General features: G+C 41.8%; 1 protein-coding gene across 6 annotated transcripts in view; it reads left to right on the top strand.

Annotated features, from left to right (window-relative positions):
* LOC121527127 (histone-lysine N-methyltransferase 2C-like) overlaps nucleotides 1-27,484 on the top strand; it is a 119,937-nt gene that overhangs the window by 58,444 nt on the left and 34,009 nt on the right. For 4 of the 6 annotated variants that reach the window (XM_041813858.1, XM_041813859.1, XM_041813856.1 and 1 more), the window contains 15 exons: nucleotides 1,414-1,996; nucleotides 2,109-2,986; nucleotides 3,069-3,338; nucleotides 5,082-5,428; nucleotides 5,683-5,873; nucleotides 6,388-6,786; nucleotides 6,973-7,337; nucleotides 7,420-7,507; nucleotides 12,887-13,294; nucleotides 19,920-20,031; nucleotides 20,125-20,209; nucleotides 20,315-20,378; nucleotides 20,792-21,024; nucleotides 21,136-21,564; nucleotides 26,078-26,185. In XM_041813858.1, coding sequence (XP_041669792.1) covers nucleotides 1,414-1,996; nucleotides 2,109-2,986; nucleotides 3,069-3,338; nucleotides 5,082-5,428; nucleotides 5,683-5,873; nucleotides 6,388-6,786; nucleotides 6,973-7,337; nucleotides 7,420-7,507; nucleotides 12,887-13,294; nucleotides 19,920-20,031; nucleotides 20,125-20,209; nucleotides 20,315-20,378; nucleotides 20,792-21,024; nucleotides 21,136-21,564; nucleotides 26,078-26,185 — 4,560 coding nt within the window. The remainder of the gene's footprint in view (nucleotides 1-1,413; nucleotides 1,997-2,108; nucleotides 2,987-3,068; nucleotides 3,339-5,081; nucleotides 5,429-5,682; nucleotides 5,874-6,387; nucleotides 6,787-6,972; nucleotides 7,338-7,419; nucleotides 7,508-12,886; nucleotides 13,295-19,919; nucleotides 20,032-20,124; nucleotides 20,210-20,314; nucleotides 20,379-20,791; nucleotides 21,025-21,135; nucleotides 21,565-26,077; nucleotides 26,186-27,484) is intronic. The other 2 variants (XM_041813857.1, XM_041813860.1) reach the window with 2 other exon arrangements.

Below are 27,484 nucleotides of genomic sequence, written 5' to 3'. Positions count from 1 at the left end.
GCAGCGTCAGATGAACAGCCATCACATCGTGATTAATAATATGGACTTTTACAGATTAGGCCGGGCAGCCACAGATGCTCTTTCCTGACTGGTTTGAGGTGTGTGCTGCAATCTTGCACAGCATTACTTTTTCCATGAATGGCCCAGCATAGTCCCGTGTAGCAGTTAGCCTGCGTTGCTACAACAGGTTAATGAAGATTAACTCAAAAAATGGAGAGAGCACCATAACTTGTGGCTGTTTCTGCTGTTTTCACTGTCATATCCCCTCTGCTTCTACTCTGTCCCCCCTCACATGTGCATACTGCATTGTGTCTTCATAGCATCAATTTTTAAAGACGTGCACAGCTGACGAGTCAAACAGACACAGGATTCATGACAGTTTATTTAACGGCCAACTGTAATTATATTCTACAATAAGAAATCCAAAACTAATTCCCAATTACCATTTAAAAAGAGGCCAGAGAAATGTGGGAAAAGAACCGGCCCTGACTCGTTCAGACTGTTGGATATTAAATTGAGAATTAAGAAGCAGTTTTCGGTTTCTGTTTTTTTTTGTTTGTTTGTTTTTTTAAGAAATGAATAATGAAAAGGGTTTGTTTTTCATCTAAATGTTTTGATGTTTGGATCAAACTAAAGGAAGATTAAAGAATGGAACCCTGGTGATGTAACATTCTTTTCTCCATTTGTATGACCTGTTGCAGGTGTTATGAAAAACGGTGAGATGAAAACCGAATTGTTTATTAATTTTTTGTTAGTTTTAAAAACAGACAATTTAAATGTGAAATGAGAAATATATAACAAAAAAATTAAAATAATGTTTGGATCAAAAAGAAAGATCAGAGAACACTGGTGATGTAACATTCTTTTCAGAACACCAGCACCAGGTCACACTAATGGGATAAAAGAATGTTACATCAGCAGTATTCTGTTCTTTGATCTTCCTTATTTTCATCCCACCATTAAAGCCATAAAATGAAACCAAACCTTATTCATTCTTCTTTTTTTTGGAAAACAAATAGAGAAAAATAGAAAATAAAAACCCTGAAACAGTTTCTCGACTTTAATGTCAGACTGTCTGAAAGCTTTCAGGCCACATTAGTTTTGGTTTCCTTTGGTCATCAGCAGCAGGCTCGTTCCTTGTAGATTTCTGATTTTAGAAATAAAGGTCAGTTTGCTGTAAACTCCCCTGTCCCTCAACGGCCATCATGGATCAAGGTATGCACAGTTTACTCCCCTCATAGTCCGGTATTTTAATGATGGGAAAGGAAAGGAAAGGTAAAGGCGGGTAGACCTCCGGCCTAAACCAGGCGAGTCAGAGGGTCAGGAGCATTAGTAGCTGTCATGTCATGATGTTTGAGCTCCACCAGTAGGGGGCGATCACCTCTTTAACGCTCCTTTATTTCGTTCTCGTAGCAAATGCGTCAGAAGAGTAAGCAGCAGGCCAAGATGGAGGCCACTCAGAAGCTGGAGCAGGTGAAGAATGAGCAGCTCCTGCAGCAGCGTCAGCAGCAGCTGATGGCCGGTCGCCTCTCCCCGGACGCCGGCAGCCGCAGCCCTATGACGCCCTGCCAGCAGCCCGGGGGCAACGCCTCCCCCCTCCAGCCACCCTCCTCCAGGGAGGGTCAGCCCAGACAGCACCTCCTCCAGAGCTCAGGACTGGCTGACGACGTCTTCCTCAGACCACAGGCTCCGCCCCCCTCTGGTTTCTCCTCGCTCCCTCACTCACCTCATGCTTCTTCCCCTCTCCATCAGCTGCCATCTTCCCCTCAGATGTTCTCCCCGCCATCCTCCCGGCCCTCCTCACCCTGGGATCCTTACAGTAAGGTGGTAGGGACTCCTCGCCCCGCCTCCTCCCAGGCCGGCGTCCCTCCTGCCCCCCAGCAGCAGCGCCGCAACTCCCTCAGCGCCTCCCCAGCCCACGATGCCTTTGGGTCTCCTGCTCCTTCCCCAGACTCCAAAACCCCCGACGTCTCCAGGAACCACGCACCCCAACCAGGTGAGGCCACGCCTCCTTCCTCCTCCTATTTCTAACTGTCTCCTTCTCGTATCCTCCTTTTCTAACTGTCTCCTCCTTTTTCTGATCCTCTCCTCCTCGTCTCCTCCTCCAGGGCTGCAGCAAAGCAGAGCAGGTATGCTGACTCCGCCCTCTGGCTCCGCCCCCGACCTGTCAAACCGCCATGTTGCCCTGCGGGGAGCAGAGACGTACCAGAGACCTCCTCCTACCAGCGGTACAATGCGAACGGCGGTCCCTGAGGTCTACGGCCGAGGCGGCGAGCTGGTCCAGGGCGGGTTGTTCAAAGCCCCCATGCCCCCCCAGCACCAGTCTGAGGGTTTTGGCAGTTCAGGAGGAAGGCGGGACTTGTCCAGGCCCACAGACCTTGGCTTCGCCCTCTCCCACTCTCAGGACCCAGCCTTTCCCCTCAGTCCGCTGTCAGGACTCAGCTCCCCTCACCGCAGCCCCTACTCCCAGACACCAGGCACCCCCAGACCGGACTACCCCCAGCAGAACCCCGACCCCTTCACCCAGCAGTCCCCTCTGAGCTCAAGGCCGTCACCTGATCCCTACGCCAACCCTCAGACCCCCGGTACGCCACGGCCTCACTCTGACCCCGCCTACCTCACCACACCGCCAGCTCTAAGACTTGACCAGTACAACCAGCAGGCTGCTAACCGCCGCCCATCCCCCTCCCACCCAAACCTGGACCCCTACTCCTCAAACCCAGGGACACCCCGCCCCCCTGTCAGCGAGCGCTTCCCTCGATCTCCAGGGAATCAGCGGAGCACCGACCCCTACGCCCAGCCTACCGGTACGCCGCGCCCCTCACCAGACCCCTACGCCCAGCAGCCCTCCACGCCCCGGCCCCAGAAGGCCCCCGAGACCTTCAGCCAGACCCCGACAGAGAACTTTACTCCTCAGCCTGCAGGGTCCCCGATCGCTCCAGGACTGACACCAGAGACCGTGACCTTCAACACCGCGCACCACCAGGTAGCTGAGCTAGCAGCTCAAATATCGGATGTTTACACCGCCATCACATGATCATACTAGAATAATCGTTCTTTGTTTTCAGTTGCAGCAATCTCCAGGGAGACAACATCAACAACTTCATCAACAACAACAGGACTCATTTCCCAGAACCCCCGGCAGCCAACCCCAGAAGCCCGCTGTGATGTCAGAGGACTTCCCAGGATTGGCCGGTCAGACTCCAGCTCACGACCCCTTTGAGCACGGTAACATGACACCAGACAAGGCAGCAGCCAATGAGATTCCAGCGCTGGCTGCTGATGGACCAATGAGCTTGCTGCCTCAGCTCGGCGACTCCGAGGAGAAACTCAGACAGGTAGGACAGGTGATGCATACCAGGAACAGCCCAGATAGAGCGCACTAACATCCGCTAGGGCCAGTAGGCGTGTCTTTGCTTTAGGCTGGCGAGTCAACGCGTTAATTCCCCCGCCATGGCTCAAACCCAGCAACAGGAGACCGCTACCCCCACCTACCCTACGGGACCAGACACAGGCTTTTATTTTGAAAACCAGAAGCTGACAAAGCCCGGCCCAGGGTTTGGAGGAGAGTCTGCAGAAGTCTAACCAGTTCAGACAGTGAGAGCTCAGCCTGTCTAAAGAGAGGGACTGTAGGATGTTACAGGAGGGCCACTCTAAGAAATCTCCATCAGGATGAGTCGTACATGGTTTGAGAAATTAAAAATTGAAATTCTGAGGGGAAAATTTTTTTAAGTCAATTAACAAGAAAAATAAGGTTCTTGAGTTTAAAAGTTGTAAAACAAGAGAAAGTTCAGATATTTAAGTAAAAAGAACAAAAAAATTTAATTAAGCAAGAAAATAATCAATATTTTGAGTTTCAAAGGTTTTACATTTTGACTTTGTAAACTTGAAAAATTCAGATTTATTAATATTTAAGGAAAAAGGGCAATTTTTTCAGATTTTCAATTTGAAGGTTTTTTTTTTTTTTAAATAAACAAAAACGAGACTTGGGAAATTTAAAAATTTGAAGTATATAAAGTTAAAGATTTACTGATTTTGAGAAGACACTTTTAATTTTCAAGAAAATAAAGTCCTGAATTTACAAGAAATCAAACTTTCTTTGTTTCAAAAGCTGAACATTTACTATAAAATACACAAATTATTATCAGAAACCTAAGATTGAACAACAGAACTAATTTTTAGTTTTAGTAGTAATTTTGATTTTGTGAACTTGAAATTTTAATGTTTATAAAGTCAAAAATTTACAATTTCCTGAGAAAAAACTTGAAATTTTAATTATAAAGTAAAAAAGTTATGAAAAACTAAACTTGTAATTTTCAAGAAGTTCTAAATTTACAAGGACAATATTTCAAATTTAAGAGGTGTTTTTTTTCCTTTTTTGTTTTTGTTTAAAGAAGTTGTTAACTTTAAGATTCAAAGTTTATTAAACTTAGAAATATTCAGATTTTTGAAAGAATAAAAATCTAAACTATAAAATTGTAATTTGAAGTGAAATCAAGCATTTGGGTTTAAGAAGCTGCAAATTTCAGAGAAGAAATGTGATTCATCTTTCGGTTTTTCTGTTTATTAGTAAAGTGAGAAATTTACTCATTTTTGGGAGGAAAAACTTTTTAACTTTTTAATACTCTTTCTCTTTTTCCTTTTTTTTCTTTTTTTTCAGCTGCAGAATGATTCGTTCCTTTTTATGTTTTAGACTTTAAAGAGTGACTGTAATCCACTGTTGTAGGTTTGGCTGTGAGGGATCAGCTGTGTTACAGAACGCCGCTGGCTCCCCCTAGTGGCAGAGATCATCACCTCTAGTGAGGTAGTTTGTCAGTGATGACAGCTGCTCATCAGAAAAGAACTGAAACGCCCTGGTTTAGTTCGCCAGCTTATGCTAGCTGGTGAATCTTTGCTGTGTTTTTATTTGTCTGCATCGTCATGATAATTATTTAAAGTATCTGTGAAACATGGTGAGGCTGTCATCTAGCCCTAATGAAGAGAACTTAGTCCAGTGCTCCTTCTGTGTTTCTGCTCCGTTTAACGGACCATCGTCTCACATGGTCCGACCTGACTCCTCCCATTCTCTCCCTCTCCGCCAGCGTCAGCGTCTCCGGCAGCTCATCCTCCGGCAGCAGCAGCAGAAGAGCGCGTTACGACAGGAGAAGGGTCTGCAGGAGGCCCCTGCTCCTCCTGGCTCCTCCTCCGGTGCTGTGACTCCACGTCACTGGTCCCAGGACGACCCCTCTGCTCCTCCGGCAGACATGTTTGGACGCCCCCCGCCCCCGTACCCCGGTACGGTGAGGCCTGCGGGACCAGGAGGGGCCCCAGCTCCCAGGTTCCCAGGAGGTTTCCCAGGGGAGCAGCAGAGGGGTTTCACCCCCACAGAGCCTCCTTTCCCCAGACAGAACCTCCCCAGGCAGCTGGGAGTCCGGGGACCAGCCCTGAGGTGAGAGGCGCAGCAAAACCTCTTCCTGTTTCCTCCTTCTCTCTTCCTGTCTGTTCTCCTGTGTAAACGTTACTGCGATACCTGGCGTTAGACAGTTTGATCCTCTGATTTTTCTGACATGGCTGCTGCACGTTTGTAGAGGAAAAGATAGAGACTGAAACAAAGAAAGTCTGGGGTGCAGCCAGACAGCTGGATTCAGAACTTCATCAGTTAAAGAAAGAAATGTCAAATGTTTGCTCCTCCTCTCTTCTCAGGTTCAGTGCTCCTCCATCAGCTCCAGCAGGTCTCCAGGAGTCCTTCTTACGTCCTCCCCAGGGAGCGGTGCCTGGACCCGGGCTGGCTGTGGTGGAGGGAGTCCCTGTCCAGATGAGGAGACCGATGTCCGGGGAGTTCACGGGTATCCGACCCCTCACTGCTCCCAGTGCTGCTCCTCACATGATGCCAGGTGAGATGGACTCTAAAGCATCACATCCTTGTCAGCTGTAGTTTTATTTTGACAGTTATTACTCATTAAAAGTAAAACATCCGGTGCTTTTATTTTGAAATAGGAGAAAAGGAAGTGTAGCGTCTGTAGCGCAGTGGTAGTAGAACGAAAAGGAAGTGGGGTCAAAGGGCTCCAGGGGGAAGACTGTCACTTTTTGTCTACACAGTAGATATTGTCATCCTCATCTCAGCATCATAGCTGCCAAGATGAGAGCAAAAATACAGCTGAAAGGCCCTAAAAGGGAACTAGGAGGGCCTGGTCTAATATCTGATGTTGTGTATTCTAGTAAAAGATGAAGACAGGAAGTAGACACGTCCACAAGAAAACGAGTGTGCCGTGGTCACTGGACCACACAGGACTCCAGAGATCCTTTAAACAACAAAGTCTCCTTAAAGAACCAGGATATCTAAAGGATAAAAATGTACTTTATTTCCATAAAAAATCACGCAAACTCCCTCTGCCCCCCCCCCCCCAGGTGTCCCCCAGCCCTTCCTCCCCCGTTCCCTCCCCCCTCAGCAGCACAGCATCATGGGGCAACCCTACATCGAGCTCCGACACCGCACCCCTGAAAACCGGCTCAGGCTGCCCTTTGCTCTGCCCGTTGCCCCAGACCCCGAGGCCCCCCAGCTGCACCCGCACCCCTCTACGGTCAGACCCGCTCCTGGAGGCAGGATGGGCGAGGGGTCGCTGGGCCAGCAGGCGGGGATGGAGCAGCAGCTGAGCCACACGGCGGCGCTGACGCAGAGCGGAGAGACAGCAGGGGCTGATGGGATAGAGGAGCACCTGGAGGGGGAGGACTCGGCCGTGAAGGACCTGGAGGACGTGGAAGTGAAGGACCTGGTGGACCTGAACCTGAACCTGGACCCTGAAGACGGTACAACATCTTTCAATGTTTTTCAAACCAAATACTCACAAACTGTGCCGTTCGTTTTTCTCCTGGCAGTTTCTTCTCTGGTCAGAAACATTTCCTTCTTTTCCCTCCACTCAGACTTGGTCTGGGGCGAGTCTTTACGAGTCTGTAAATGATTGCTTTAATTCTTTTCTCTGTTGGTGTTTTCAGGTAAAGAGGACCTGGATCTGGGTCCTAACGATCTCCACCTGGACGACGACTTCCTGCTGTCGGGGAAGTTCGACCTGATCGCCTACGCAGACCCCGAGCTCAATCTGGAAGACAAGAAGGACATGTTCAACGAGGAGCTGGACCTGGGGGAGCCAGTGGAGGAGAAAGAGGGCGGAGCCAGGAAGACAGACAGCCACGCCCAGCCAGGACAGGTCAAACAGGAAGTGAAAGACAGCGTCAAGACAGAAGGCAGAGACGTCCCGTCTGTGGCGCCGCAGCCTGCAGCTCAACACGGGCTCAGCACCAACAGCAGACCGCCTCCCCCTCCAGGAGCTCCAGGAGGATCCTCTGGCCTCCTCGACAAGGTGAGTCCCTCTGTTATTGATCAGGATTTCATCATCACTAACACCATGGCATGATCAATAACTTAATTCGCCTGTCCTCCAGGAGAAGGGGGACCAGTCGACACCTGCTGTCCAGGACCAGGCTCTGCTGTCAGGGACAAATCCTCAGGGTCAGCCCCCGATGGCTGGAGGTAAACCATCAGCATGATCACAGATTTATTCACCCAGTATTGATTATTGGGGCTGTCAAGATTAATCGCGACTAATGTAGACCACAGTTAGAGCATGAATTTATTCTTTAGCACATTAATCTCATGCACACTTTGGATCTTCCATGTCAGCGTCTCTGCAGCCACAGTGAGGTAAACTCAGTCCACTGCTCCTTAAAGCCTCCTTTACCTTTAAAAACTCAGAGAGCTCAGAAATCCGAACCTTTCTACTGTTCCCTTATTTCCTCTAACCTTCATCCCTTTAACTTTACACACGTTTGCATCCCTTTGGCCCAAAATGGCTCACTTCATAAATTAGGCCATAAAAATTTTATTTTTTCTAACTTTTTTTGTTGATTTCTAACGAACCCCTCCCCTAACGATGACTAGAAAAACTATAAGTTTGAAAAATTTAACCCCTTATTTGCCCGGTTAGGTTACAGAAGTCCCTGGTGTTTTAGATGGGGAAAGATGATATGTTAGTTTTTTCAATATACTGCAGGTAGAGTCAAAATGTGTTTGTTGGGGTTATCAGAGCTGGATGTATTCCAGTGATCTTCAGCAACATTGATTTAATCATCATCTTTATTAGCAGACACAGAAGTCCATAAAAAACAACAAATACATAAAAACAAAATAATAAAAAAAAAAAACAATTGTGTTGATACTGTAAAAAAAATGATGATTTTTGTCCCTTTGGAGCAAAATGGCTCATTTCATATGTAAGGCCATAAAAATGTTATATATTAATATTTGTCAAACTTTTGTTGTTAATTAAACCAGTAGCCTAATTCCAAGTCTCAGGTATAAACAAGATAAGACATCATTTAGTGTTTTTCCCCATAGACCACAATAGGAAAGAAATGGCGCCATCTGGTGGAAAATATAAAAACTACAATATTCACAAAAATACCAAAGAAAAATCCCCAGCATTAACTGCATCAATGTCTTTATGTTCCAGTGGTTCCAGGTTAAAAAAATTCAAATTATAATGGAAGTAGATGGGACCAAAATGAACACTAGGGACAGAAACGTCAGGATTTCTGTAGACAATGCATTAAAGACATGGGGTATGAGCTAAGCTGCAGATGACACGACCCTACACTGCTCTGGTAAAGACCTCAAACAGCTTCTGACTCCAGCAGAAAAGGAACTGAACATTTTGAAAAATTGGTTTGACATTAATAAGCTATCACTGAATTTAAATAAAACAGAGTTTATCATTTTTGATAATTTGCATTGCAATAATCTACAAGACAAAGGATGTCCTAAATCAGAAATCATTATACACTACTGTTCTCTGTTACTTCCATTTATGACCTACTGTGTAGAGATATGGGGTAACACATATAAAACATACACAAATTTAATTTTTAAGTTACAGAAAAGAGCTATAAGAATTATAACACGATCAAGTTTCCTTGAACCAACAAACAAATGGTTTATTAATTTAAATGCTCTGAAATGTAATGATTCGGTTGATTTGAAAACAGCACAGCTTATGTACAAAGTGCATACTAAGTGAGTGTGCTGTGGTATTCAGAGGCTGTTTGAAGCCAGAGGAAGTCGATATGAACTCAGAGGAACACGTAATTTAAAAAAAAAACCAAGGCAAGAACAAAAATAAAGCAGAGATGTGTTTCTGTTAGAGGGTTAAGCCTGTGGAACAGCTGTGATCATGATTTAAAAATGTGCAGTTCCCTTTCCTTATTTAAAAAAATGTTTAAAAACAAATGTTAGAAAACTACAAAGATCAGGTATGATGAAGAGTTATGAAAAATAAGACTGGATTATTGCTATGGGGCTTTCTTTTACTTAATCATTTATTTTGTAAGATGCTTGAAAGTTTGCTTGTTTGTTTAGAAGACTTATAATGTAACTAACCATGAAATCTCTGAGCGGCCCAGCTGGAGTTACTTTGTAAAATGGGTAGGCATAAAAAGCTGGAGCTTCAGCCTACACCTTTTCAATTAGCTTAATCCTTTATTGTTTTCTATGTTTGTGTTGAAGGTGAAACTGCCATGTTTGCTGTTGGAAGTGTTTTGTTCCTTTATTTGCTAATTGAAATAAACTGACTTACTGACTACATTTTTAAAAAATGCCGAGGAATAATCTCCAGAAAAACTTTTTAGATGAACTTAACATTCCAAAAATTTCAGAGGAAAATAAAATAAATTTAGACAAACAGCTAAGCATTGTTGAGGTATCAGAGGCAATAGCTGCATTGAAGGCTGGAAAAACAGCAGGTCCGGATGGCATTCCCATTGATTTATATAAACACTTTAAGGATAAACTGATAATGCCTCTTTACGAGATGTACTTAGAATCTTTTGTTAATGGCTGTCTCCCAGAAACACTGAGAGTGTCTTTAATTATATTGCTTCCAAAATCCGGCAAAATTAATAATAAATGTGAAAACATGCGTCCAATAAGCTTAATAAACACAGATACAAAAATTCTCAGTAAAATTCTGGCAAGGAGGTTGGAAGATGTGCTACCAAGTATTGTGTTGGACGATCAAAATGGGTTCATAGAAGGAAGACAAGGGTTTCATAACGTGAGGCGTGTTCTTAATATCATTTATAATCAAAAAGGGGAAAAAGACACAGGACTCTTAACACTGGACGCAGAAAAAGCCTTTGATAGGGTCGAATGGCCCTATCTTTTTGAGGTTATAAACCGTTTTGGATTTGGGAATAATTTCTGTAATTGGGTCAGATTATTACATTTTAACCCTATGGCTGAGGTGTTAACAAACGAAGTTGTACCAGAGCCTTTTAATATTACACGAGGTTGTCCTCAAGGATCACCTTTGTCACCTCTTCTATTTATTTTAGCTATAGAACCACTAGCACTGGCAGTGAGAGGCAGCAAGCAAATTAATGGAAGAAAAATTGGTAACAGAGATCACAGGATAGCTCTATTTGCGGATGACGTAATCTTGTTTTTAAAACATTTAAGCATCTCTATTCCGGCACTTCTAGAGTTAATAGGAAAATTTGGTAAAATTTCTGGTTATAAAGTAAATACAACTAAATCCTTACTTATGTTGCTTAATGAAGATGAGAGACAAGGTCCTGGACATTACATGTTTACTTTTAAATTGTCAAACAGCTTTACTTATTTGGGCGTTAAAATATCCCCTCAGATGGAAAAAATAATATCAACAAATTATGAAGATCTAATGGACTCTACAATTAAATCCATAGACAGGTGGATGCCTCTGCCAATATCCCTTATTGGGCGGATTAATGTATTGAAAATGAATATATTGCCTAAATTTTTATATCTATTCCAGAATATCCCTATGGCGCCACCTGAAGGAATATTTGAAAAATTTACAACACTCGTCACAAAGTTTATATGGAATAAGAAATGTCCTAGGATTCGTCTGTCCCTGTTATATCTCCCATTTGATGCTGGAGGGTTGAGATGTCCAAACCTTTACATCTACTATCAGGCAGTACAGCTGAGAACGATAATGTTTTATTTTTGTAAAGAAAACATTCTGGCTTGGATGGATATAGAAGCATGTTCCACTCAGATACCATTACACTTGTATATGTATTCAGCAAAGTTGAAGCAACTAAGAGCTGATACTACTCATCCTATTGTGCTCAATATGATAAATGTATGGTATGAGGTTAGGAAATACATGGGTATTTGTGATTCTCTGTCTCAGTTCAGTCCAATTTGGGGGAACAGTTTATTCAAGCGAGGCAAGCAAGATGGTGGATTCCAAACATGGGCAAGAAAAGGACTGAGTAAAGTGTCTGACCTTTTTAAAGAAAATGTTTTAATGACATTTGAGGACATATCTGTAACATATGATATCCCAAGGAAACATTTCTTTAAATACTTACAATTGAGAAGTTTCATATATTCTATGCAAAATCAATCATTAGCAATTCCAGCTCTTTCTGCCCTAGAAGAATTTATGATCAAGGACTGCAAAACCAAGGGTTTGATCTCATTAATATACAGCTGGCTTATGTCTGGTTCGAATGAATCCTCAGTACCCAAACTTGAGACATGGAAGTCAAACTTGAATGTGAACATTACAAATACTGAATGGAACAAGATATGTGAAAAAGCTCAAACAAAAACTGCCAATACCAATTTAAAAATTCTTCAATATAATTGGCTAATGCAGACTTATATAACTCCTGTTAAGTTACATAAATATAATAATAATATACCTGATAACTGTTTCAAATGCAGAGATTTTCAAGGAACATTTATACATTGCATTTGGGAATGTGTGGAAATCCAAACATTTTGGAGGGAAGTCATAGATAAAATAAAGATCATTTTATCTGTAAATATTCCATTAGAACCTAAAATGATACTGTTTCATCTATATCCATCAAATCTCAAGTTAAAGGGAAAAGAATGTAGGTTTGTAGACTTTTCTATACTTCAGGCAAAACGAATGATTGCTATCAATTGGAAGAAAACTGTTGCACCAACTTTAGGTGCTTGGATTAAAAGTATGGTAAATTGTGTGTCAATGGAGAGAATAACATATATCCTGAAAAATAAGGTAGAGATTTATAATGAAATATGGAAACCATTTGAGAAATTTATGAAAAATGGGGACATAGGAGAGTTTCTGCAGGAAGGAGACTAAGAGTAGGATAGCTGGAGAATCAAGGTGAAATTTCCCGGAGAGACTGGACCAGGATTTAAGTTATGGTTTATACAAGGCAAATATGTATGTGTGTATGCATGTACAGATATTTTTATTTCTTTGCTTGCAAATTGGTATTTGAAAGAGAGTGTCTAATGTTATGTTGAAAGAGGGTGGGTGTTGAATGTTTTCTTTTGTTAGAATGTTTGTTAATGTAAAAAGGAAAACAATTTACAATATAATGTTTGTACATTTATTGTGGATTATGCTACAAAACTTAATAAAAATATTTTTCAAAAAAAAAAAAAAAATGCCGTGAAAATACCGAAGACTGCCAAAGCTCATGCCTGAGGCTTGAAAGCTCATAAAATGGTGTTGACAAGGAACACTAGGAAATGAAATAACTTAGCCTTATATGAGAATTATCATGGGAATCAGGATGATCATGTGTAGGATTTATTCCTTTCTGAACAACCACAGCTGGCGCTACATCACTGTAGTGAGCTGTTTCTTCATTCCCGTTACTTCACTGGAAGCTCCGACCACATTTAAAGCGACAGCAGAGAACCAGGAGGGTTAAAGCGAGTCTGTTTCCAGACAGGCCGTCAGAGACCCTTAGTTAAAGACAGAGAAATACAGTGGAATTTTAGGATTAGATTAACTTCTTAAGTTTCTAGATCAGTTTTGATTTTTAAAAAATGTGTCATTCATTTCTCCTCTCTCCTCCTCAGGTCTGCCGTCGGCCCTCCCTCAGAGACCGTTTGGCCCCTCCCCCTCGGCTCTCTTCTCCTCCCCTCCTCAGGGTCTCCCAGTACCTCCCCACCCTGGTCTGACTCCTCAGGGCCCCCCTGCATCTCCTCACCCGCTGTCCCTCCAGCCCTCCCAGCCTCGCCTCCTCCTGAACCCCCAGCCCCAGCCCCCTCTTCCAGGTAACTCCACACAGCCCCCAAGCCAGCCCGGTTTCCTCCAGAACCAGACCCAGACCCAGGAGCAGAACAAGCAGCGTCCTCTGCTCCTGGAGGAGCAGCCGCTGCTCCTGCAGGACCTCCTGGACCAGGAGCGTCAGGAGCAGATGCAGCAGAAACAGATGCAGGCTCTGATCAGACAGAGGCCCACCCCCGAGTCTGTGCCCACCATGGGTAAGACCTGAATGGGAAAAACACCCGCATATGGTCTGTGCGGTGCTGTTTCAGTCGGTTTATGCAATAATAACAAAATTTAAATTCATTTGGTCATTCAGATACCAAGTGGTAATTCCTACTGCTTTATGTGGATGGACCTTATTGAACAGTTTGATACCCTAGAGCTCAGACTTCATACAGAGGGGGCCTGGAAGTCTTCACCTGGACTCCATTAGATTATCGTTTATGACAACATTAGAACACGCATGTGCCGACAACTTCCTCTTTTGTTGACTGTTCTTTGTTGGCAACTTTAAAAAACGCTGCTAACTGTGGCCTACTATGTGAAAAAACAGGAAAAAGCCCCAGCATCTCCAGCTTCGCCAACGTTCCATCCTCTGCCTTTGAAGATATCAAAAGCTTCACCAACATTCCATCCTCTGATTTTAAAGATATCAAAAGCTTCAGCAACATTCCATTCTCTGTCTTTGAAGATATCAAAAGCTTGTCCAACATTCCATCCTCTGATTTTTAAGATCCCACAAGCTTCTCCAACATTCCATCCTTTGACTTTGAAGATCTCACAAGCTTCTTCAACATTCCATCCTCTGCCTTTGAAGATATCAAAAGCTTGTCCAACATTCCATCCTCTGACTTTAAAGACATCAAAAGCTTCAATGATATTCCATTGATTTTAAAGATATCAAAAGCTTCACCAACATTCCATCCTCTGACTTTGAAGATATCAAAAGCTTGTCCAACATTCCATCCTCTGCCTTTAAAGATATCAAAAGCTTGTCCAACATTCCATCCTGACTTTAAAGACATTAAAAGCTTCAATGATATTCCATCCTCTGACTTTAAAGATATCAAAAGCTTCAGCAACATTCCATCCTCTGACTTTAAAGACATCAAAAGCTTCAATGATATTCCATCCTCTGACTTTAAAGATATCAAAAGCTTCAGCAACATTCCATCCTCTGACTTTGAAGATATCAAAAGCTTGTCCAACATTCCATCCTCTGCCTTTGAAGATATCAAAAGCTTGTCCAACATTCCATCCTCTGACTTTGAAGATATCAAAAGCTTGTCCAACATTCCATCCTCTGCCTTTGAAGATATCAAAAGCTTGTCCAAAATTCCATCCTCTGCCTTTGAAGATATCAAAAGCTTCTCCAACATCCCATCCTCTGAATTTGAAGATATCAAAAGCTTGTCCAACATTCCATCCTCTGCCTTTGAAGATATCAAAAGCTTGTCCAACATTCCATCCTCTGACTTTGAAGATATCAAAAGCTTCTCCAACATTCCATCCATTGACTTTGAAGATATCAAAAGCTTGTCCAACATTCCATCCTCTGCCTTTGAAGATATCAAAAGCTTGTCCAACATTCCATCCTCTGACTTTGGATCTTAAAGCTTTTCCAACATTCCATCCTCTGACTTTGAAGATATCAAAAGCTTCACCAACATTCCATCCTCTGATTTTTAGGATCTTAAACTTGTCCAACATTCCATCCTTTGACTTTGAAGATATCAAAAGCCTGTCCAACATTCCATCCTTTGCCTTTGAAGATATCAAAAGCTTCACGAACATTCCATCCTCTGATTTTTAGGATCCCAAACTTGTCCAACATTCCATCCTTTGACTTTGAAGATATCAAAAGCTTGTCCAACATTCCATCCTCTGCCTTTGAAGACATCAAAAGCTTCAGCAACATCCCATCCTCTGACTTTGAAGATATCAAAAGCTTGTCCAACATTCCATCCTCTGACTTTGAAGATATCAAAAGCATGTCCAACATTCCATCCTCTGACTTTAAAGACATCAAAAGCTTCAATGATATTCCATCCTCTGATTTTAAAGATATCAAAAGCTTCTCCAACATTCCATCCATTGACTTTGAAGATATCAAAAGCTTGTCCAACATTCCATCCTCTGACTTTAAAGACATCAAAAGCTTCAATGATATTCCATCCTCTGATTTTAAAGATATCAAAAGCTTGTCCAACATTCCATCCATTGACTTTGAAGATATCAAAAGCTTGTCCAACATTCCATCCTCTGACTTTAAAGACATCAAAAGCTTCAATGATATTCCATCCTCTGATTTTAAAGATATCAAAAGCTTCACCAACATTCCATCCTCTGACTTTGAAGATATCAAAAGCTTGTCCAACATTCCATCCTCTGCCTTTGAAGATATCAAAAGCTTGTCCAACATTCCATCCTGACTTTAAAGACATCAAAAGCTTCAATGATATTCCATCCTCTGATTTTAAAGATATCAAAAGCTTCACCAACATTCCATCCTCTGATTTTGAAGATATCAAAAGCTTGTCCAACATCCCATCCTCTGACTTTGAAGATATCAAAAGCTTCTCAAACATTCCATCCATTGACTTTGAAGATATCAAAAGCTTGTCCAACATTCCATCCTCTGCCTTTGAAGATATCAAAAGCTTCACCAACATTCCATCCTCTGATTTTAAAGATATCAAAAGCTTCAGCAACATTCCATTCTCTGTCTTTGAAGATATCAAAAGCTTCACCAACATTCCATCCTCTGATTTTAAAGATATCAAAAGCTTCAGCAACATTCCATTCTCTGTCTTTGAAGATATCAAAAGCTTGTCCAACATTCCATCCTCTGATTTTTAAGATCCCACAAGCTTCTCCAACATTCCATCCTTTGACGTTTGAAGATCTCACAAGCTTCTCCAACATTTCATCCTCTGACTTTGAAGATATCAAAAGCTTCTCCAACATCCCATCCATTGACTTTGAAGATATCAAAAGCTTGTCCAACATTCCATCCTCTGCCTTTGAAGATATCGAAAGCTTGTCCAACATTCCATCCTCTGACTTTGAAGATGTAAACAAAGCTTTTCCAACATTCCATCCTCTGACTTTGAAGATATCAAAAGCTTCACCAACATTCCATCCTCTGATTTTTAGGATCTCAAACTTGTCCAACATTCCATCCTCTGATTTTAAAGACATCAAAAGCTTCTCCATCATTCCATCCTCTGATTTTTAATATCTCACAAGCTTCTCCAACATTCCATCCTTTGACTTTGAAGATATCAAAAGCTTGTCCAACATTCCACCCTTTGCCTCTGAAGATATCAAAAGCTTCACCAATATTCCATCCTCTGATTTTGAAGATATCAGACATTTCACCAACATTCCATCCTCTGACTTTGAAGATATCAAAAGCTTCACCAAAATTCCATCCTCTGATTTTGAAGATATCAGACATTTCACCAACATTTCATCCTCTGACTTTGAAGACATCAAAAGCTTCTCCAACATTCCATTCTCTGATTTAGAAGATAACAGATGTTTCACCAACATTCTGTCCTCTGATTTTGAAGATATCAAAAGCTTCACCAACATTCCATCCTCTGATTTTGAAGATATCAGACGTTCCACCAACATTCCATCCTCTGATTTTGAAGATATCAGACGTTTCACCAACATTCCATCCTCTGATTTTGAAGATATCAGACGTTTCACCAACATTCCATCCTCTGATTTTGAAGATGTCAGACGTTTCACCAACATTCCATCCTCTGATTTTGAAGAGGTCAAGAAAGCTTATGAAATATTTCGTTCTCTGCCTTTGAAGATGAAGTATTTAAAGTTTCACAAACATTCCATTCTTGCCTTTAGAGATGTCATAAAAGCTTCACCAACATTCTGTCCTCTTACTTTGAATATGATGTCATTAAAGCTTATAAAGCATTCTGTCTTCTTCCTTTGAAGATGTTATCAAAGTTCACCAACATTCCTTCCTCTGCCTTTGAAGTTATCAAAAGCTTGTCCAACATTCCATTCTCTTCTTTTGAAAATATCAAAAGCTTTGCCAACATTCCATTCTCTGATTCCTTGCCTTTAGATATGATGTCAGATAAGTGTCACCAACATTCTGTCTTCTGCCTTTGAAGATGATGTCATAAAAGCTTCACTAACATTCATCCTCTGACTCTGATGATGTACTTAAAGCTTTGTAAAAAATCCCAGCCTTGCCTTTAAAAATGATGTATAAAGCCTGATTTATGCTTCTGCGTCGTGTCAATGGCGTAGCTACGCCAAGCTCTCTGCGCTGACGCGGACCCCTACGCCGTACCCTGACGTGTGCCTCCAAAAAATCCTTGCTACGCTTCGCGGCGACGCAGACCGCAAAGGCTGTGATTGGTCCGCTCAAAACATTTCTTCATCCAGGTCCCTCAGTGGGTGAACCAGTGTTGTAAATTCACCTGTTCTCAGCCTCGACTGGTTTAGTGGTCGTACTGACCACCTCTGTAAACGTCTTCCCTGTTGCCTGCGCTTCAACATCTGCAACAAAAGAATTTGTTCATCTATATTGATGAGCTCCAACTCCAAACACACCCGGTCCATCTCAGTCGCCGTAACCAGAAGATAAACAAGGATTCGGATGTGACCCCTCTGAAACCACACATGCACACAGCCGTACCCCCCCAGCGGCATGGCAGTGAATTACAGAGTGATGCGTTCCCATGACGCAGAACTTTGAATGGTCTTCAACGTAAGCTGTCGATGCAATACAGAAGCATAAGTCAGGCTTAAGTGTCCCTAACATTCTGTCTTCTGCCTCTAACGATCATATAAAATCTTCACCAACAGTCTGTCCTCTAACTTCGAATATGATTTTAAAAAAGCTTATGAAATATTTTGTCCTCTGCCTTTCAAGATGATGTCAAGCTTATAAAACATTCCTTTCTATAACTTTGAACTTCTATAACTTTCATCAATGCTTCACTAACATTTCATCTTTTCCTTTGAAGACATCAAAAGCTTCTCCAACATTCCATCCTCTGATTCTGAAGATGTCAAGAAAGCTTATAAAATGTATTGTCCTCTGCCTTTGAGGGTGTTGTCAACAATGTTCTCCAACATTCCATCCTCTGACTTTGAAGACATCAAAAGCTTCTCCAACATTCCATCCTCTGACTTTGAAGACATCAAAAGCTTCTCCAACATTCCATCCTCTGACTTTGAAGACATCAAAAGCTTCTCCAACATTCCATCCTCTGACTTTGAAGACATCAAAAGCTTCTCCAACATTCCATCCTCTGACTTTGAAGACATCAAAAGCTTCACCAACATTCCATCCTCTGACTTTGAAGACATCAAAAGCTTCTCCAACATTCCATCCTCTGACTTTGAAGACATCAAAAGCTTCTCCAACATTCCATCCTCTGACTTTGAAGACATCAAAAGCTTCTCCAACATTTCATCCTCTGACTTTGAAGACATCAAAAGCTTCTCCAACATTCCATCCTCTGACTTTGAAGACATCAAAAGCCTCTCCAACATTCCATCCTCTGACTTTGAAGACATCAAAAGCTTCTCCAACATTCCATCCTCTGACTTTGAAGACATCAAAAGCTTCACCAACATTCCATCCTCTGACTTTGAAGACATCAAAAGCTTCTCCAACATTCCATCCTCTGACTTTGAAGACATCAAAAGCTTCTCCAACATTCCATCCTCTGACTTTGAAGACATCAAAAGCTTCTCCAACATTCCATCCTCTGACTTTGAAGACATCAAAAGCTTCTCCAACATTCCATCCTCTGACTTTGAAGACATCAAAAGCTTCTCCAACATTCCATCCTCTGACTTTGAAGACATCAAAAGCTTCTCCAACATTTCATCCTCTGACTTTGAAGACATCAAAAGCTTCTCCAACATTCCATCCTCTGACTTTGAAGACATCAAAAGCCTCTCCAACATTCCATCCTCTGACTTTGAAGACATCAAAAGCTTGTCCAACATTCCATCCTCTGACTTTGAAGACATCAAAAGCTTCTCCAACATTCCATCCTGACTTTGAAGACATCAAAAGCTTCTCCAACATTCCATCCTCTGACTTTGAAGACATCAAAAGCTTCACCAACATTCCATCCTCTGCCTTTGAACAGGATGTTATCAAAGTTCAACAACTTTCCTTCCTCTGCCTTTCATCCTTTAAAGCCTTTAATGTGCCTTAGAAAGATGTTATCAAAACGTGTTATCAAAATATTCCATCCTCTGCCTTTAAAGATGTCATCAAAGCTTCTTAAACATTTTTTCCCTGCCTTCTACGTCTTGACAGTTCTAGGCCCTCTGTTGCCATTCCAGTCTTTCCGGTACCCCACTAGATTTATTAGTGAAACAGTATATCAGTGTGTCTTTTAACAGTAGGTTTATAACGACATGAGGGAGAAAAGCTGGTAAAGAGGCCTCACTAGCCTCTTAGCTAGTGGCTATCTGGCCCCATTCATTCTCATCAGCATGTAGAGATACCAGTCAGTCAGAGTGCCGCAGAGAGGGTGGATGGGCTGTAGTTGGAATAAAAGAAGGGACAGATATCAGGCCATCCCTGATTGCTAATGCAGAGTATGCTAAAGTGACATGACTTGGTATCTGAATGACTTAGAGGCAGCAGTCATGTAAACAGAGCCAGTGTTGTTAAAGGAGTACATCTGCAGATGGGTTGTTGATGTGACATTTTCACCATGACTACATAGAAGTGTGACGAGTGTTTTAAATGTTTAGAGTGTGGTTAAATGATCAGGATTGTGTTTGTTTGACCACTTAATGTACTAAGTGTGCTTTTTGTGTGTTGAGCAGACTTTGACTCCATCTCTGACCCCATCATGAAGGCTAAGATGGTGGCTCTGAAGGGAATCAACAAGGTGATGACTCAGGGAAGTCTGGGACTCAGCCCCATGGTCATCAACAGGTACGTCCACCTGGCCTCATCTCTGCTGATCCCTGAGCCTCATCCACATGTAGGCGGGCAGTTTTGAACACAGATGTTGTCTTTGTTTTCCAGGTTCCAGCAGTCTCCAGTGGCCTCGTCACCTCCTGTGGCCCCCAATCCAGAGGTGACCCCTCAGACTCCTCACCTGGTGGGACAGGTGTGTTCAACAAGAAATGAGAAGCTGATAAATGCAGCGTTAAACACATAACAGTTGTCCCTCCTGTTCTCAGAGTTTCAGTAAGAACCCCTTTTTCTCTTTCAGGACGGGAAGTTAAACCCCCCAATGATGAGACCGAACCCCCCCAGCTGTGGCCCCGGCTTCGTCAGTGAGTATCAGAGATCCGGATCTGCGCTGATGATGAGAATGCTCACAGTAATAATGGTTAAGGATATACACATCAAGGAAAAGCACTTTTCAAAAGTCACTGGGAATTACCTGAAGGAAATTTTTTTGGAAAGCATGTAGGCTCAAAAAAGTTAGCTTTATGCTAACACATAAAGGAATTTGCCATTAACAGGATAAAGTATTTCCAAAAATGTCACTGAAAATAATCAGAGTCCAAACCACAGAACAGAAAGTGAGACATGACGGTTCAAGGGTTTATTCTCCATCCAGATCATAAGTATAAACAAATATGGAATAAATCCATAATATAGTGTATGACTGGATATTTAGATATTAAACAGATACGGTCCCTTGGTGACGGCATTTTATTGATCGTTCTGTACCGCTCCTCAGATGAGTCTCAGCGACGGCAGTATGAGGAGTGGTTGGGGGAGACGCAGCAGCTCCTGCAGATGCAGCAGCGCCTCCTAGAGGACCAGATCGCTGCCCACCGCAAGACCAAGAAAGCTCTGTCAGCCAAGCAGAGGACAGCCAAGAAGGCGGGCCGAGCGTTCGGCGAAGAGGATGCCGCTCAGCTGAGGCACATCACTGAACAGCAGGGGGCGGTGCAGAGACAGCTGGAGCAGGTAAACACTCACACCTGGGCCTCTTGGACCAATCACACAAAGAGAAAACATGTCACGCTCTCTTCATCATGGTAATCAGAAGGTTAACGTCTGTTTTTTTTTTGTGTTCAGATTAAGAAACAGCAGAAGGACCACGCCGAGCTCATCGAGGACTACCGGACCAAACAGCAGCACAGAGCTCTGACGCAACCAGGCGGACCCCCCATCATGCCCTCAGGAGGGCCCCCTGTCCCCCAGACCCTCCTCCCCCGGCCCATGGTACCCATGCAACCCCACCCTGGTGGCCCCACACCTACACGTGTCCCAAACGTCCCCCCTGGCTGGACTCCAGGGGGCGGGGCCCCAGCGCTGATGGGGCAGAGGATGCCACCTCATCTGCCCCGTCAGATGCCCCCCACCTTACCAAACACCCCACAGGCTCCACCGCACACGCAGACTCCTCCCATGGGGCCCGGCCTCCGGCCTCCCGCGGCAGGCTTCACCACAGGCCCCCAGGGGCCCGCCGGAGCAGCAGGAGATGGAGCCGCTGCCCCGTGTCAGGTAACTCACCTGCAACATCTACACTCCTACAGCTTAATCAGACGACATGTTTCTGTAACAGCCTGTCCTATCAGATCCTGCCTACATCTGGGGTCTGGTTCTTCTGAAGTCTATCCTGAATTATTACCGACCTGAAGAGGTGAATCATGGGCATCCGTGAAAACAGGTTTAGAAGAACTCATTTATATGATAAAGAAAGCTTCACAAAATCCAAACTGAAACAGAGGGTTATGCTTTATGGATTAGACCAAAATCAGTGTTTATATGATAATTTCATTTATTAAGAGTAAATCCATCCAAACCTACCCGGCCCTATGTGAAAAAGTCATTCCCCCTAAACCTAAGAACTGGATGTTCCTTCCTTGACAGCAACAACTTAAGCAAGCGTTTGTGAGAACTGTAAGTGGGTCTTTTGACATCACTATGGAGGAGTTTTTGCCAACTATGGTCTAATATTTGGAAAAAATGGAGGGAAAATGCCCCGACAACCCCAGCTTCACCAACATTCCGTCTTCTGCCTTTAACGATGAAGCATTTCCTTGAATTTCCTTTGAGATCAGTAAAGTAGCAATATGATCCAATCATGATGTCATCAAAGCTTTTAAAACATTCTGTCCATTACTTTGAAGATGTCGTCATTAAAGCTTTTAAAACATTCCGTCCATTACTTTGAAGATGTGGTCATCAAAGCTTTTAAAACATTCCATCCATTACTTTGAAGATGATGTCATCAAAGCTTTTAAAACATTCCATCTATAACTTTGAAGATGTCGTCATCAAAGCTTTTAAAACATTCCGTCCATAACTTTGAAGATGTTGTCATCGAAGCTTTTAAAACATTCTGTCCATTACTTTGAAGATGTGGTCATCAAAGCTTTTTAAACATTCCATCCATTACTTTGAAGATGATGTCATCAAAGCTTTTAAAACATTCCATCTATAACTTTGAAGATGATGTCATCAAAGCTTTTAAAACATTCCGTCCATAACTTTGAAGATGTTGTCATCGAAGCTTTTAAAACATTCCGTCCATTACTTTGAAGATGATGTCATCAAAGCTTTTTAAACATTCCGTCCATAACTTTGAAGATGATGTCATCAAAGCTTTTAAAACATTCCGTCCATAACTTTGAAGATGTCGTCATCAAAGCTTTTAAAACATTCCGTCCATAACTTTGAAGATGTCCTCATCAAAGCTTTTAAAACATTCCATCTATAACTTTGAAGATGATGTCATCAAAGCTTTTAAAACATTCCGTCCATAACTTTGAAGATGTTGTCATCGAAGCTTTTAAAACATTCCGTCCATTACTTTGAAGATGATGTCATCAAAGCTTTTTAAACATTCCGTCCATAACTTTGAAGATGATGTCATCAAAGCTTTTAAAACATTCCGTCCATAACTTTGAAGATGTCGTCATCAAAGCTTTTAAAACATTCCGTCCATAACTTTGAAGATGTCCTCATCAAAGCTTTTAAAACATTCCATCTATAACTTTGAAGATGTCGTCATCAAAGCTTTTAAAACATTCCGTCCATAACTTTGAAGATGTTGTCATCGAAGCTTTTTAAACATTCCGTCCTTTACTTTGAAGATGATGTCATCAAAGCTTTTTAAACATTCCGTCCATAACTTTGAAGATGATGTCATCAAAGCTTTTAAAACATTCCGTCCATAACTTTGAAGATGTCCTCATCAAAGCTTTTAAAACATTCCATCCATAACTTTGAAGATATTGTCATCAAAGCTTTTAAAACATTCCCTCCATAACTTTGAAGATGTTGTCATCAAAGCTTTTTAAACATTCTGTCCATTCTTTTTGAAGATGATGTCTTCAAAGCTTTTTAAACATTCCGTCCATTCTTTTTGAAGATGATGTCTTCAAAGCTTTTTAAACATTCCGTCCATTCCTTTTGAAGATGATGTCATCAAAGTTTTTTAAACATTCCGTCCATTCTTTTTGAAGATGATGTCTTCTATGCTCATAAAACATTCCGTCCATTCTTTTTGAAGATGATGTCTTCAAAGCTTTTTAAACATTCCGTCCATTCTTTTTGAAGATGATGTCTTCAAAGCTTTTTAAACATTCCGTCCATTCTTTTTGAAGATGATGTCTTCAAAGCTTTTTAAACATTCCGTCCATTCTTTTTGAAGATGATGTCTTCAAAGCTTTTTAAACATTCCGTCCATTCTTTTTGAAGATGATGTCTTCAAAGCTTTTTAAACATTCCGTCCATTCTTTTTGAAGATGATGTCTTCAAAGCTTTTTAAACATTCCGTCCATTCTTTTTGAAGATGATGTCTTCAAAGCTTTTTAAACATTCCGTCCATTCTTTTGAAGATGTTGTCTTCAAAGCTTTTTAAACATTCCGTCCATTCTTTTTGAAGATGATGTCTTCAAAGCTTTTTAAACATTCCGTCCATTCTTTTTGAAGATGATGTCTTCAAAGCTTTTTAAACATTCCGTCCATTCTTTTTGAAAATGATGTCTTCAAAGCTTTTTAAACATTCCGTCCATTCTTTTTGAAGATGATGTCTTCTAAGCTCATAAAACATTCCATCCATTCTTTTTGAAAATACTGTCTTCAAAGCTTTTTAAACATTTCGTCCATTCCTTTTGAAGATGATGTCATCAAAGCTTTTTTTCAACATTCCGTCCATTCTTTTTGAAGATGATGTCTTCTATGCTCATAAAACATTCCGTCCATTCTTTTTGAAAATGATGTCTTCAAAGCTTTTTAAACATTTCGTCCATTCTTTTTGAAGATGATGTCTTCAAAGCTTTTTAAACATTCCGTCCATTCTTTTTGAAGATGATGTCTTCAAAGCTTTTTAAACATTCCGTCCATTCTTTTTGAAGATGATGTCTTCAAAGCTTTTTAAACATTCCGTCCATTCTTTTTGAAGATGATGTCTTCAAAGCTTTTTAAACATTCTGTCCATTCTTTTTGAAGATGATGTCTTCAAAGCTTTTTAAACATTCCGTCCATTCTTTTTGAAGATATTGTCATCAAAGCTTTTTAAACATTCCGTCCATTCCTTTTGAAGATGATGTCTTCAAAGCTTTTTAAACATTCCGTCCATTCTTTTTGAAGATGATGTCTTCAAAGCTTTTTAAACATTCCGTCCATTCCTTTTGAAGATGATGTCTTCAAAGCTTTTTAAACATTCCGTCTATTCTTTTTGAAGATGATGTCATCAAAGCTTTTTAAACATTCTGTCCATTCTTTTTGAAGATGATGTCTTCAAAGCTTTTTAAACATTCCGTCCATTCTTTTTGAAGATGATGTCTTCAAAGCTTTTTAAACATTCCGTCCATTCTTTTTGAAGATGATGTCTTCAAAGCTTTTTAAACATTCCGTCCATAACTTTGAAGATGATGTCATCAAAGCTTTTAAAACATTCCGTCCATAACTTTGAAGATGATGTCATCAAAGCTTTTTAAACATTCCGTCTATTCTTTTTGAAGATGATGTCATCAAAGCTTTTTAAACATTCTGTCCATTCTTTTTGAAGATGATGTCTTCAAAGCTTTTTAAACATTCCGTCCATAACTTTGAAGATGATGTCTTCAAAGCTTTTTAAACATTCCGTCCATTCTTTTTGAAGATGATGTCTTCAAAGCTTTTTAAACATTCCGTCCACTCTTTTTGAAGTTGATGTCTTCAAAGCTTATAAAATACTTGAAGCTGGTAAAATGTTCTGGATTCTTCTGGGACCTCCTGGATGAGTTGTCCATGTTCTCTTGGAGTCATGTCGCCAGGCCGGCCACTACTGGGAAGGTTCACCACTGTTCATAGTTTTCTCCTTTTGTGGATAATGGCTCTCAACCCTTTCAGACTCATCTGTTATTGAGGTTCTTTGGATGGTTCCATGATGTGTTGGAGATCTTTTAGCCTACTTCACTTTGTCAGGCAGGTTCTAGTTAAGGGGTTCCGGGATCCAACAGGTCTGGCAGGGATCAGGTCTGGGTGTGGATAGTCGGACTGAACTCAGCTTTATAAAATGTGGTAAATCAGAGTTAGTTCATGATTTAACTCTGGAAGGGGAATGACTTTTTCACATAGGGCCAGGTAGGTTTGGATGGATTTTTTCTCTTAATAAATAAAATCATCATTTAAAAAGTGCCGTTAGTATTTACACCACTGACCTGTTGACCACGTTCATGTGAATACAGAGCTAATAAGCGTGGGTGTTCTGTAGAAGGCAGAGGAATGAACACATCATCCTGTCTGAGGTGTAACAGATGACATTCAGGCTTTCATAATCAGGATTATGATCATGGAAGACTCTGGTTCATCCTTCAGTGACAGCAGGAACAGGAGGTCAGACCTAGAACAAACACAAGGCATCATGGGAGCTAGGAAAAAGAGAGGAAAAAACTGCATGAACATGATTTTGCTGCCAACGCTCACTCATCCCTCTGCTGTTAGGACACGCTGTTACAGAGCAGTGGGCGTGGTCTCATTAAACCTTATAAACACATGAGCCTGTGTCTGTCGCCCCCTGCAGGTGAAATTTGATGACAACAACCCGTTCAGCGAGGGTTTCCAGGAGAGAGAGAGGAGGGAGAGGCTGAGGGAGCAGCAGGAGAGGCAAAGAGTTCAGCTCATGCAGGAGGTAAAAGCACTCACAGAGCAGTGATTTAGTCGACTGTAGCTGAGACTGAGAACATCCACGCAGAGGACGGTCTGAAAATAGATCTGAGGGTTCAGACTCTGAGGAAAAGGCATTTTAGGTTTTATTAAGGGGACTGGTATGTGCTGACTGTTTACAGTCCATGATGTGGATGTTCTACATTTACAGTAATGTTCCAGTCTGGCTGTTTTAGACGCTCTAATAGTTACCACTGCTGAACAGCAGAGATCCTTTTTCTTCCCATATTGCTGAAACCTGCGGCCTGCCTAATAATGTGGAACATCCTTCATTTAACTTGTCTCATCTAATCTTAACTTAATTCATCTCAAACTATATTTTTTAGCTTAACTTGTCCTATCCTTTTTAAAATTAGAATTATTTCAGGTTATATTTTTCTTTACTGAGCTTATCTTAAATTGAATTAACTTTAATTATCAAACCTTAACCAGTCTCATCTTATCCTCGTCTAACTTCTCTTGGATGATCTTATCTTAAATGATCTAGCTTAACTAACTTCACTGGTCTGGTCTTAGATGAACTAAAACAGTGTTTCTCAGCTGGTCTAGCCTCAGGACCCACCAGTCTCTAAAGACAAATCACCACCACAATTTTTCATTTCAAGAAAAGGAGATAAAAACAGGGCCGCCCCTGGCCAAAGTGAGGCCCTATGCAGACTCCGGTATAAGGCCCCCCCCCCAACACTGCCCCCCACTTTTCCAGTGTTAGCACCAGTAGCCTTTCCTTTATTGAAACACCATAAATTACATGTCTCAATTACTTGTTTTTTTTTCTGCGATCTGATTTCAAAACAGCTGATCTGCACGAGGAAGTTCAACAATGTCACTTAATTACTGATAAAACCAACGCAGAAACTTTACAGAGTTTTATCATAAATTCACAAACTGAACAGCGGCAGAAGGTGACGTTTGACAAGAGAGGATGGAGAACAGCAGGTGAAATAAGGAGGCAGACGTGATGAAGAGTTTCTGTGTAGCAAAGAGAGAGAAAGGGGCAGGGTGAGCCGGCACTAATTGATCACAGATGGCCCCGATCTCTAAAAATAGATATCTTTAGGGTTAATTTACTAACGTGTGACGCTCAGGTAAAGTTTATGTGTCATCAGCCTGATGTACCAAGAGAGAGAGAGAGAAGAAAAAAGCACTCAAAGTGACCCCCCCAAGTGGAGGCCCTACGCGCTACGCATAGTCTGCGTATAGGCAGGGGCGGGCCTGGATCCATGAGTTGAAATATTGATAAAACCAAGGACCAAGGTTATAGTAG

This window comes from Cheilinus undulatus, linkage group 19 (genome assembly GCF_018320785.1).
Source record: "Cheilinus undulatus linkage group 19, ASM1832078v1, whole genome shotgun sequence".
NCBI lineage: Eukaryota > Metazoa > Chordata > Actinopteri > Labriformes > Labridae > Cheilinus > Cheilinus undulatus.
The sequence above is the reverse complement of the archived record's forward strand: the minus strand, read 5'-3'. Positions and strand labels throughout refer to the sequence as shown.